Genomic DNA, 13,024 nt, shown 5'->3' with positions numbered 1-13,024 from the left:
GATTCTACTTTGTTTTAAGGTATCCATTATGTTTCGTTTACTAAATGCTTGTAGTGATTTAATTTAGACGCATGTGGTGATCTCTGAGTTCGCATTATGGGTTTTGGTATGCTCCTCATCATGCCCTAAATGAGGATCTGGATCTGAGTCCAAAACTGAGTCCTGTTCCTGGTGGTTATGATATTATTTTGCCCCCCCACCCCCCAACACACACACACACACACACACACACACACACACACACACAAACACAAACACACACAATTTGTACAACTTGCTTTTAGTTTAGTAATATCATCAGACGAACAGATGGGACTTTTTGTTATACAGGAATATGCATCTATAGTTCAAGAACTTCATTTGTTAGGATATTTAAGTTTTGGTCAAGTATTAAACGGATGGGACTTGCAAGCCCAACCTGTAGCTCATTGGAGTCTTAATACTCTTAAGATACTGTTGGACCCATGGAGTACACCAAAAGTATGGATGTGGACAGTTGTTTCTAATCTTCATTTTTGCCAAATCTGTATCAAGCTCATTGTACACATCTTTTGTCAGATTCGAAAATGTGATTGATGGAATTCTTTGGAATCATAAAAGGGGAACATCCTATCTTCCTTGGGTTTTGAATTCGAAATTCAATAAGATTCTTCTTATTATCTTATTTTGCTGGTACTAGTTACCTCACTCATCATTGCAAGAACCTATAATGTTAATAATGGGGCAACTAGAGTTGGGCACAATCCAAAACCCGGCCTAACTTTAAACTTTGCACTCGTGGTGGATGGATGTTCAGGCATTTGGATGGACTTGGATTTAAAAGGCACTAACCTGACGACCCTAAATTAAGTTGAATTAGGTTGGGTTGGGTTGACACTTCAAGTTACCCGTCCCAACCAGAAGTGAACCGCAATATATGTCTTGTTTGTATGGATATGCTCTCATATTGTGGTAACAAAAGAATTAATGGATTCACTTCCTTATGCAATCATAATATTTGAATGTTAATGGATTCACATCCTTATGCTCATTATTTTTTCTCTACGGCTAATGTAGGAATTGTTGTATTAGTGAATGGTGGGGTCTATTTGCTTTTTGATTACTATGTAAACACTGACAGGGGACTGTTTTACAGGAACAAAATAGCATACATCTGAGTTACCTAACGATCCAACTCAAACTCGAGTTATGTTAGGTTTCTGAAATCTAGCTCGCATTGGCTTCGAGCTCAAGTCAAAGGTTAGGCTGGGTTGGATTTTGTGTTGGTACTTCTGCTCTTTCAGGGGGCTCGATTGTCCCCAGTAGCATGAGAACACAACAAAACATATTAGCTGCAATACCTCTACCAAAAATTGTGTTGACACAGGTACCTCAGAGCTTGAAATATTGGTGTATCATATTAGGTGCAAACTGGTATGTGCAGAGTTTTCCCTCGCTTCGCTATCTTGAAGATGAGAAGAAGGTGAGAAGAAATAGATAATAAGAGATGAATAAGGAACGAATAGGCTGATTAGGAGGGGCCAAACCTCTTTCTCACAAGAGAAGTTAGATATAATCACGTAATTAGCTGCCTTTTAATATTCAAAAAGGAGATTAAATAGGTTGCATAGCAACCGTTACAACCAAGTAGTTTTCCTAATCCCACTATCCTAATCTCAAGTAGTTATCCTACCCTCACATACATACACTTATAACTTCTAAACTCATCTCATAACTTCTACCACCACTCCATCACTCCACGACTCAACCCACCTCTACTACTACTAAACAAATAAAATATAATAATAAATAAATTATCCCACATGCCACCTAAGCACCCACCTAAGCACGTAACAACTCCCTCCCTCTTAATTTCTGGTCTTGTCCTCAAGACCAAGTTCAAAGTTGGTGTTGCCTTGCACGCTTTCTTCCCACGTGGCGTCCTCTTCCTCATAACAACCTTCGAGCAAGAACAATTTTTGCATAGATGTCCTGGCACGAACCGTTCATTACAATTGTAACAAAGTCCCTTAGCCCGCCTTTCCGCATCTCTGTTGGTGAGATTCGACGAACGGGAAGAGGTTCAATGTCGGGGAATGCTTTTTCTCGCAAGTGATTGGTCACGGGCCTCATACAATCGAGCCAATCCAATAGCTGCAGATAAGGTTGTGGGGCGGCTAGCAAGGACGTCGCCTTGACTTGGTTGTTTAGTCCACTTACAAAAAAACTCACTTGCCGGTGTGGTGGAAGATGCCCCACCTTGGAGAGGAGTTTTTCAAACGAGATTGATAGTCTCGTGCAGTACCAAGTTGCTGCAGCTTAGCGAGCTCCCCAAAGAAATCTTGAAAGGGGGTCGGTCCGAATCTAGAATGCAATCCATCACAAAAGGTGCGCCAATCCAGCATTCTTTGATCTTGCTTAAATACCGGAACCACATCTCGTGCGTCTCCTTCCAAGTGGAAAGAAGCTAATGCCACCCTCTCCTCCTCGGGTGTTTGGTGGAAGTTGAAAAACTGCTCCGCTCTACAAGTCCAACTTGTCGTATCTTCCTCTCCGTTGTAACGCGGAAAGTCCAATTTGACTAACCTTGGAGTAAATGACTGCTGCGAGGTAGTAGCACGTGCCGGTGGGGTGAGAAGGGAAAATCGAGTTCCTCCTAGATTGGGCATTGGGATGCGTGACGTCTCCCCTACCTCCAGTTCCCTTTGAAGAGCTGATGGTGAAATCAATCTTTCAAACATCTCGCTGAGCTTGGTGAGCACCTGTTGTTGCCCATCAAGTTTGGTCAAGATTTGCTGCTGCCCATCATTGAGTGTACTTACGTCCTCTTCGAGTTTCTCCACTCGTTGCTCCATTCCCGGCTTTGATACCAAGCTGGTATGTGCGAAGTTTTCCCTCGCTTGCTATCTTGAAGATGAGAAGAAGGTGAGAAGAAATAGATAATAAGAGATGAATAAGGAACGAATAGGCTGATTAGGAGGGGCCAAACCTCTTTCTCACAAGAGAAGTTAGATATAATCACGTAATTAGCTGCCTTTTAATATTCAAAAAGGAGATTAAATAGGTTGCATAGCAACCGTTATAACCAAGTAGTTATCCTAATCCCACTATCCTAATCTCAAGTAGTTATCCTACCCTCACATACATACACTTATAACTTCTAAACTCATCTCATAACTTCTACCACCACTCCATCACTCCACGACTCAACCCACCTCTACTACTACTAAACAAATAAAATATAATAATAAATAAATTATCCCACATGCCACCTAAGCACCCACCTAAGCACGTAACACAAACACTCTTTTTGAACCATTAGACAATATTCTCTTGTTGGACATAAGAAAGTGGGGACTGGAAACCTATTTGCTGTTATTTATATGCATGCTAGGTTAAGTTCGAATGCCTGATTAATTGACAAAATAAGAATGTTTGGCAGAGCAAAACCTGTTGGTTGTGAAGTTTTTTTTATTATGCTGCTAAATGCTCATGAATTGAATTGACATTTTGAACAAAAATAAACATGCCTCCCGTGGACTAGTGTATACCATTTGATGGATGTGTTTTGTGGAACTGAAGCTGTATCAGAATGGTGTTACTAGCATGGATTTAGTCCACAGTAAGGGATCGGGTATTGTCCAGTTTCGAAACCGATACCGATGCATATCGGCCCTTATCGGATGCTTTTTTCCCTCAAAGATACCGCTACCAATATTATTTTGATCATTTTACCCTCTGTCTGTACCATACCATGGATATGGTATCGGTGTCGGGCGATACAGGTCAGCTGATCCGATACGTATTCCTACAACCCTGGTTGCTAGTGGCTTATAACTGATCCTTTAAATTTTAATTGAGAATTCACAAATGAATGTGAATAATAAGTCTGTTGCTGATTTTTGGACAGTATTCTCTTTCTGGTTTGGAATAGATTCAATCAGGTTCTCATGCTTTTGACAAACATGCAGAGGGACATGTTCAGTTCATTGCTGATTAAAGAATCTGTTATGCAGCATCTTCTACCCCCCATGTGCACCGCATGCGTCGTTTTTTACAGTCTATTGATCCTTGTTTTTGGTTCTCTGGTAATTTTCAGATTCTGTGGAGACATCAGGAAGAGAACCAGAGCAGAATACAGAGATAATGACCTCCAAGAGGGATATCTTCAGCCTTTCAGGACCTTTACATCTTACAACTGTTGATTGGTACAACATTTTCCCTACATCAATGGTTTCTTCTATCTGGACAAAATCTAGTGTATTTGTTTGATATACTGGCTGCCTATTAGCATTAACACTGAAACAAGCTATCGACGTGGATGTGAAAGAGTTCTCTTTTGTGCTTCGCAGGACTAATGCACATCACCGTAGATCTGTTGCTGCCAGCTTGGTACAAGGTGTCTATGTTTTAGAGCGGGATCGCCAGCTGAATCGTAGAGGGCCTGAATCTCTTGCTCCACCCTGGTGGGAGTTCTTCAATTTTCAGTTGTTTCGTCAGCTCATAGATGATGTTGATTTCTCCATCTTTGGCGCCATTTATGAATTCAAACCCCTGGCTTCCAATTGTCACTGCACAATCCAGGGGGGCCCAAGATATGTGATTGCCTTCCGAGGCACAATCCCCAAGGGAGACTCCTTGACACAGGATCTCAAATTGGATCTCCTTTTCGTCCAAAATGGACTTCATGGAACCTCACGCTTTGAAATTGGAATGCAAGCTGTCCGGAACATGGTCGCTGCAGCTGGAGCTTTGGATATTTGGTTAGCTGGTCATTCTTTGGGCTCAGCAATGGCAATGCTCGCTGGCAAGACCATGGCGAAAGCAGGTGTTTTTCTCCAAGCTTTTCTCTTTAATCCACCATTCGTGTCTGCTCCAATTGAGAGGATCAAGGATAAGAAACTAAAACATGGGATCCGAATGGCAAACAGTTTCATCACTGCTGGACTCACTTTTGCCATAAAGGGTCACCACCAGGCTTCAGCATTAGAGGATCCGTTTGTTATCTTGGCTGCATGGGTCCCATGTTTGTTTGTCAATCCAGCAGATCATATATGCTCGGAGTATGTTGGTTATTTTGAGCACAGGAAAAAGATGGAGGATATTGGAGCCGGGGCAATTGAAAAACTGGCAACTCAGAATTCCATAGGGGGTCTTTTGTGGGGCAAGAAAGAATTAGAACCTTTGCACCTCCTCCCCTCTGCAAACCTTACAGTTAACTTGAGCCCATCACCAGATTTTAAACGAGCTCATGGGATTCACCAGTGGTGGATTCCAGACCTGCATTTGCAGTCTAAGCTATACCAATACAGGTGATTGTTTCTTGCTTTGTTACCTTTTTTTATTATTATTATTATTTTTTGGGGGGTGAGGGAATGAAGATTAGTACGTTACCCTGCCTACTGAAATTTATTGTGGTTGTCCCTATGTGTTTCTGGTTATCTGAGAACAATCTAATTAGCTAAATTATGGCAAGAAGTAAAACATTACCTCCCCTCTCCCTTCCCCCCTCCCCCCACCCTCCAAAAAAAAGGGAACTTTAAAGGTGCTACAGTAGAACTTGAAATACTTTCAAACACATTATCATCATATCATCTGTTTAGAAGAAATATTTCATAGCAATAATGCAATTCTGTTTCATGAGAAAGCCATTTCTTAGCTGTTAAGGCAGGGACCTAATTGCTTGCATGATTCATGATCCTTCTGCTTGATGTCTGGGTATACAACAGGAACCTGATGCTGACTCTTAGATGGAAGAAATTGATTCTGAATTGACATTTGATAATATGAGGACTGAAACCCTTGGTGTTTTTCTTTTGTAAAATGCGTGCTCTTATCCAATGGTAAGTTAGATGAATGGTAAGCTATGTGGGTAAACATGCCGAACCCAAGTACTACCTGGGCAGGCTCAAACCTTGCACAACTTTTTAAATCTCTATAGCTTTGTTCATGGATCTTCTCTGCTTTATATAACAGAAAAAGAGAAGTGTATAAGAAAGAAGAAGAAGATGCCTTGGGTAAGTGGGTTAGGAGGGTGTCCCTGTTTAACTTAAAGTAGTACACAGCATGAAGCACAACATAATTTTGTGGTTGCCCAATTTATATTGTTAACAACCAATTGACAGAAAGACAAATGCAACTCTTTGACTAGGGTTTTATTATGACTTTATGTTAGGAATGAAATAAACCAAGCTGAAAGTATCAGTCCTATTCAAAAGGGAAATCACGATGCCAAAGAGTATTATTTTCCTCTTACATGGGGTTAATTATTTATTATTTTCTCCCTTGCTCTGATTATGTGGGTCCATGTGAATGATGCTGTTCTTTGCATCACCATTGGTTTGACATGAGAATCTTTTTCCCTATCTTAGTATAACAAGTTTTATTTCTAAAGCAAAAAAGATAACCCCCCTTCCCCAATTAATTCTTGTTCTTTTTTCTTTTTCCTTTTTTTGTATTTTTTTGTATTTTTTTGGATAAACATTCGTGTGTTCTTGCTCACTATGTGGTTCCTTTACTTAAGCTGTACGCATGGTTTAAGATGATGATTGGTGACAATAAGAATATGATTATATAACCAAAGCCATATTAAGTCCAAAGTGTACACGGAAGAGCAACAGGAAAGTTAGGCACACACTCCTCTCAGCAAAGTGAAGGCAGTCATAGCACAAAAACAAAGGATTCCTAGATTGTGTCCAATGATGTTTTCAAGCTTTTAGATGAATCCGCCTTTCCTTGACCAATGAGTGAACGGTAGTGTCAGAAAGAGCTGTCCAACTAGTCAATCAGTTAAAAGGTCGACTTTAGTCCATCAACAATAATGGGAAAAAAGAATGCTGCCCGGCAGCATCTCCCTTCTTCAAGACATAGGGCATCGTAAAATAATCACCCCACACTTGGATGGATGTTCATTCGTATATTCCCGTTGGCCCTTGTGTTGGTGCAGTGGTTACGAACTCAACCATAAGCAATGATTCTCCTTGGAAAATAATGCTGCTAGGCTGGGTAGAGTACAACACTAATGCTTCCCCGTGAATGACAATTTTTACCCGGACGGAGGGAGATAGACATAGGGAGGTGTAACCCAACCGGACAAGAAATTCAATCCCAAAATATAACCCAATCCATATTAAGTAATAGGGTTGGTATATCGTACACTGACACATTTTTAATGGGGCGAAACAGGGGCTAAGCTTCACCTGCTTAGGCTTGTAAATTTGGTTTGGAACTTTGGTTGAAGGAATGCCAAATGGTAGTGGTAGGAATTGATGCAAGACTCCCAAAGAGTGAAATTTTTCCGCCAAATGGGTAAATAGGAATGGGTCTATGTGACAAACATCATCCATGTCAATGATCAAACTTAGTGCCACAGTTTTGGCAAGCTTGTGTTACAAGTCAACCAAGTGACACTAGATTTAGAGAAAGGAGTTTGCTGCCAGGCTGCATGGCCCTTGTGCAAACAACGTAGGGGCCAATGGAAATACGTGCACAAACATCTAAGGGGAAGGCCGGGGTGATAATTTCATTGCCCCATGTGAGAGGGTGCGAGAGGTGCTGCCATGAAAATACGGACTGATATCAGCGGATATATCAATATTAACAATGACCAATACCAATGCTGATACCATGTACTTGACATTGAAGTCATGAACCCACTCTCACCTAACCACCACATGGTATGTACTACTTTTACCCAAAAAAAAAAGAGGATAAATTACTCGTCACCTCATAGTTTTCAAACGAAACTCAAATCACCTCTTGGTTTTTGAAAAAATTCAAATCATCCCCTCTACAGTAACGGTGTTAGTCTACTGTTAGTTATTGGTATGAAAAGACTATTTTACCTTTGTACTAAAACATTAGAATTAAATTTATAATACTACCCTTCCTTCATCTTCAACATTGGTCAAGGGTAGTTGAGAAATTTAAATTTATTTAATTGGTTGACATCATCACTTAATAGCAATAAACTAATGGTAGAGACTAATTTATCATATTGGAATCTAAACCAAGGGGTGATTCGAGTTTTTTCAAATACCAAAGGTGATCTTAATTTCGTTTGAAAACCACGGAGTGACGTGTAATTTAGTAAAAAAAAAACATGCTAGTACTACTACTACTCCCCCAAGTTTTAGCACTTCTTCTAGAATCTCTAGACTATCCTGAGAGGCAGCCAAAGGAGCTTTAGGAGATCATCTATTCCTTCTTACCTTACGCGTCTTTCACAACTCACACTAATAAAGTAAAAGACACGCTAAACGCGGATTCAGAGAGTCTTCTTCTCTTATTATTATGATCATTGATTTCAGTAGTAGGCCCCACTATTCAGCCCTCCATTCCACAAGGCCCACAACACATCCAACAAAAAAGTTAAAAAAACTACGGGCCCCGGTTTGTCCAAGTCCATTCCCCCCACCGACACCTCACGTGAACGATGACGCTTCAACTACGTATTACCATTTATGAAACCCACACATTACAAATAATAAATATAATCCATGTTTCATCAAAAAAAAAGATTAATATAATCCTTACACCAATTATAAGGAAAAAAACTCTTTTTCTCATTTCAATTATTAGTCCTTGTACAACTTCTAAAAAATTTATAAAAATTGAATTAAAGGAGCTATGACGACTCTCTATCATTATATAATTTACCTCTCTCTCTCTCTCTCTTTCTATTTATCTATATCTATTGATTCTTTGATCAAGAAAATAAAATAAAAATATGAGAAAAAGAATGCTACATGGTGCGTATTGCACGCAGCCCCTGCGTCCAATTCAAGCTGTGCATGCATAAATATTGCCGTGTCTCCATGGAAACAATCATTTCGTGCGATCTTGTGTCTGGATGTAAAGACTACTCCTCACACACAATCAGGTTACGTTCGCTTTCCTAAAAAATAAAAGGTAAGAAAATAAGATAAAGATAAAAATTAATTATCAAACCGAAAGCCCAGCCACAAAGGCCACTCCGGTAGCAGGCAACCAAGAAGATCCGTATATGAATTGGGCGACGGTGAACTTGGCCGCCTCGGCAGCTTGGGTGATTACCCGGTAACCGGGCCACCCGACCCGCTGCCCGACGGCTCCACCTGGTCCGTAATTCATGTATTCACCGTAGTAGAGAGTGTCGAGGGCAAAGGTGGCGTTCCATTCCAGCCAACCTCTTGGGTGGATGTGATCCTCCATGTAAGACAACATATAAACCGTTCTCGAGTAGAGTTTCCATGGACGGCCCAGATAAGTCTGGTAGGTGACCTTTACGGACTCCAGATCCTGAGCGGCAAGGATCCGACATTCATGGATGGAGATGCCGGTGTTCTGGTTCGGGTCTTTGCGGTTCTGGGCCGTGATAGTATTCTTTTGCTGGTCCATGGGCTTGCGTGCATAGAGACTACAGTTCTGCAACACCACCGCTGCGTTCCCAAATATGAAGTCCACGGTGCCGTACACATCGCATTCCCTGTAGAACTGCCGCTGCGAGTGTACGTATAGCGTGTCTTGATACCCTATAACGTTACATCGGTACACCACCGAGTGATCCGCACCAATACGCAGGGCCACCGCTTGATGCTTTTCAGGTCCCGCGTAGTTCTCGAAGGTGATGTCCCTTGCGATAAATCCAGCCCCCGTCGCCGCTATAATACAATAACCCCACATACACCATAAATAAACTGCGTTTAACTTCTACTAATCAAAATTCTCCCAATCAATAATTATTACTTACCGAAAGAGGCCGTGTGGAACGTGGTAAAATTATCAAAGACGCTCTTTCCTCCTGTAATGACTGTTTTGCCCTTACCGTCACCCATGAACATCAAATTGGTCTTTCTTCTCCCCACCTTGAGGTTCTTCTCTTCGTACCTATAAAAATTCCAATTTCCAACACAATAAAAAGATTAATTAATTAATTAATTAATTCGTTACTTGACCCAAGTAACTAGTCAAGCCAATTAGTCAACCTCCACATTCCACACTCGTGAAGAGAGACAAAGGGAGAACAAGGGTATTGAAGTAATTCCATGCTGTGAATAAAAGCCAAAAAGACATCAAAAAGGAAACTTTTTCTATCTTTTTCTATCTTTTTCTTTAACCTCTCTCCTTGTGTAATTTACCTTCCGGCCTTGACGTAGATAATAAAACGGCGACTGCTATGCTCCGGAGCAGCTTTAATGGCATCAGAGATCTTCTTAAAGGTGCCGTTTCCGTCTTTGGACACAACAATGTCTGCCCGCATCACATCAACCGGCATCTGCAAAAGCCTTCTCTCTCTCCTCGTCAGCCATTCCGGGAACCCATGACTTTCCTCAACCGCCGGAAATTCGCTTCCCATCAATCTCCTCCGGTTCTGAATGGGAACACCGGAGAAGTCCCCGTCGTCGCCGGAAAAAGCGAAAATGGCTAGACAATTGCTAACCAGTTCCGACAGATCCTTAAGCCTCTCTTGAATCTGATTCTTCACGTTCCCACCATTCACAACATCGAATCCTTCCACACACGTGTCTTGATTCGTGAGTGCCGCACTAAGCCACGTCATCACGTCTTGCGTTGATCCAACGGTTCCTGTCTGTCCGGTTCCATCTGTCGGTGGCACCACCGACGCCAGAGACCGTGAGAGGTGCTCCACCGAATCTTCCAACAGCTCCATGCAATCCCCGTACGCCGACCGAACCAGAGTATCCATTTGTAAGTTTCCAATGTCCGACACATCGTAGAGGGCTTTTCCGACGCGTCGCAGGGTCATGTTGACTGAGATGTGAACGAGGTCTCGTTCCCCTGCTTGGAGCGCCCCTGGGAAATCGACGAGCGAATTGACACAGAGATCTGGATAACGAGTCTTGCTGCAGGTTTTGGAGATGGCTTGGCTGGGTTTCCCTCGGATGCCAAGTGCCCGTTCTCCGGCGGTTTTCGGTCGGAGAATTACGACGAGTCCGGCGGAAGCCGCTGCAGCGACGAGGAAGACAAAAGAGACGACGCCGAGGATAATGAGCTTCCGATTTCCCTTCTTCGAGCTTGAAATACTGGTGGGTTCTTCCAATTGGCTTCGGAAAGATTCGCCAAACGACGACTCTGTACGCTTCGATGATCCGAGCCTTCCGTAACCCATTTTCAAGTAGGGACAAAATAGCAGAGAACAGAGAAGAATTTGGACAAAATGGAATTATAGAGGAAAAATTGAGGTTTGGAGAGGTTTTATATAATGGACTGAGAGAAGGAGTGCGTAATAGTAGTTGGTGCCAAGTCCATGTCGAAGGCGTAGCTTTATTCTACTTTCAGAAGAGCGAGCGAGAGAGCGAGAGAGCAGTGACACCACTGGTGATCGAACATAAAAGGTTCTTTTATCTCCTCTCCTTTTGTTCCTTTTTGGTTTCCTATTAAAGTTTTCATTGCGATCACGTAACCTAATTATGTTTCTTTAATTTGACTTTACTTTGTGAAGATTCATAAAAATTAACCGATTAATTTGGGAAACTCTATATACGGTTGTGAAAGATATTATCTCTAGGATCTCCTTCTAATCTTCTAGTATTTCTTTCCTATTTGGTTTATTATCACATGTACAGGTTCCATTAATAAAGATTTACTAAGCTTTCTCAGTAATAATAGGAACTGTAGATTACAGTAGATTTTTGGAGTTGCAGGAAATTAAGAAAGTTGTGGGAGATGACAAAAGAGCACTTGAAGACTAGCGAAAAGGTATAGATCGACAAAAGTACTTACTATGTTGAGTGGGCTCGTCTTTCTTCTCTTAATGACCAAGATACAAATGTCCTAATGCGGAACCGTTTCCTTCACACGTGGGTAAATGTGTAAATTTAGAACCAGAACTTACTTAAACCGGTGGTTTAAAATCGAACCAAATTGAATGCAAGAAACTGTACAAAATCAAACCAATTTGGTTTTGGTTGGATCGATTGACACCCTTTTATGGGAATGGGATGGATGGTCATGAATGATGACATAAATGAAAATCCAATCATCATCAGCTACAGCCTACAGGTAAAAGTGTAGCAACATAACCGATAGCCAATTTTTGTATTAATTATCATAATAATTAATAAATAATAAGGGTGGTGTGGATTGGGTTATATGGGTAAATTGAACCCACCCCAACATGGATCTGGGGCTTGCCTATTAGATGGCAAAGAAAGCAACGTTACGTGGGGCGTGGTGGTCAGCGACAGTTATTAGAAATCCACCGACAGTGCTTGTGGGTTGTGAGTGTGGATGTGGGGTTGTGTATGTGAGTGATTGTGGGATCTTTATCACCTCCAGTTTGCTGATCGACCCAGTTTCCTAGTTTCTCTAACAAAGGGGGCTGAAATGACCTCTCTATCCATGCCCAAACACCCTGCCCGGATGGGTCCACCATTCCCTATTAGAGGAATTGGGGAACTGGGCCGATCAACAAACTGGAGGTGATAATTTTCTGTGATTGTGAGAGCGAGAGGAGTTGAGTGTGGTGAGTGTGTGGGTAATGCAATTTGTATTCATTTTATTATTTACTGAATATGTAACACGTATTTGCATGTATCAATATTTTATTATTCTTTTCACCATAAAAAAATATTTTATTATTCCTTTTCTACGCATCATCTTTTCATAAAGTACTGCACAATATTTAAATCATAGTTTGAGTGTTTTTTATTTATTTATTTATTTTATTTTATTATTATTTTTTTTATAACATAAAATCTATTCATTGAAGCGGGACCAAAGCAACATGTCAAGATTAAATAGATCAAACAACCAAAGGGAAATAGGCCAAGATGTCTTACACGTACGGACATGACCTTCTGAGTCAGAGAGTAAATACAAAAAAAAGGAGGAGGACTAGTACTTTATTGCCAATATGATGTTTGTCACTTCGGCCTAGGGCAACGTACACTCTTCTGAGGGACATGGGATTGAGGATTGGGCAATTCCATAATTTATTTTTTATTTTTAAACCTTTTATATGTAGAATTATAGAATAATCTCACGTCGTCATCTAGAGGAATGTGTTATGGAATGAGCATATATGCTATGATCCTCTTGCTTG

General features: G+C 41.1%; 2 protein-coding genes across 3 annotated transcripts in view; one reads left to right on the top strand and one right to left on the bottom strand.

Moving 5' to 3' along the window:
- The first annotated feature begins 4,078 nt into the window (after positions 1 to 4,078).
- Positions 4,079 to 5,314, top strand: LOC122656390 (GDSL esterase/lipase At4g10955). Its single transcript, XM_043850885.1, has 2 exons — positions 4,079 to 4,187; positions 4,332 to 5,314. Exons 1-2 carry the CDS (start codon positions 4,126 to 4,128, stop codon positions 5,293 to 5,295), a joined length of 1,026 nt encoding a protein of 341 aa, XP_043706820.1. The 5' UTR covers positions 4,079 to 4,125; the 3' UTR covers positions 5,296 to 5,314.
- A 3,357-nt stretch (positions 5,315 to 8,671) lies between these two features.
- Positions 8,672 to 13,024, bottom strand: part of LOC122656360 (probable pectinesterase/pectinesterase inhibitor 34) — a 28,742-nt gene continuing 24,389 nt past the window's right edge. Inside the window, exons 2-5 of one of the 2 annotated variants that reach the window (XM_043850851.1) lie at positions 10,098 to 11,185; positions 9,710 to 9,846; positions 8,886 to 9,620; positions 8,672 to 8,708 (exon numbers count right to left, since the gene is read on the bottom strand). In XM_043850851.1, the coding sequence (XP_043706786.1) occupies positions 8,923 to 9,620; positions 9,710 to 9,846; positions 10,098 to 11,089 (1,827 nt within the window). In that variant the 5' untranslated portion in view covers positions 11,090 to 11,185 and the 3' untranslated portion in view covers positions 8,672 to 8,708; positions 8,886 to 8,922. Of the gene's footprint in view, positions 8,709 to 8,885; positions 9,621 to 9,709; positions 9,847 to 10,097; positions 11,317 to 13,024 lie in introns of those variants that run through there. The other variant, XM_043850842.1, reaches the window with a different exon arrangement.

Source organism: Telopea speciosissima, chromosome 1 (assembly GCF_018873765.1).
Source record: "Telopea speciosissima isolate NSW1024214 ecotype Mountain lineage chromosome 1, Tspe_v1, whole genome shotgun sequence".
In the NCBI taxonomy this organism is placed as follows: domain Eukaryota; kingdom Viridiplantae; phylum Streptophyta; class Magnoliopsida; order Proteales; family Proteaceae; genus Telopea; species Telopea speciosissima.
This window is presented reverse-complemented; position numbering and strand designations above follow the sequence as displayed.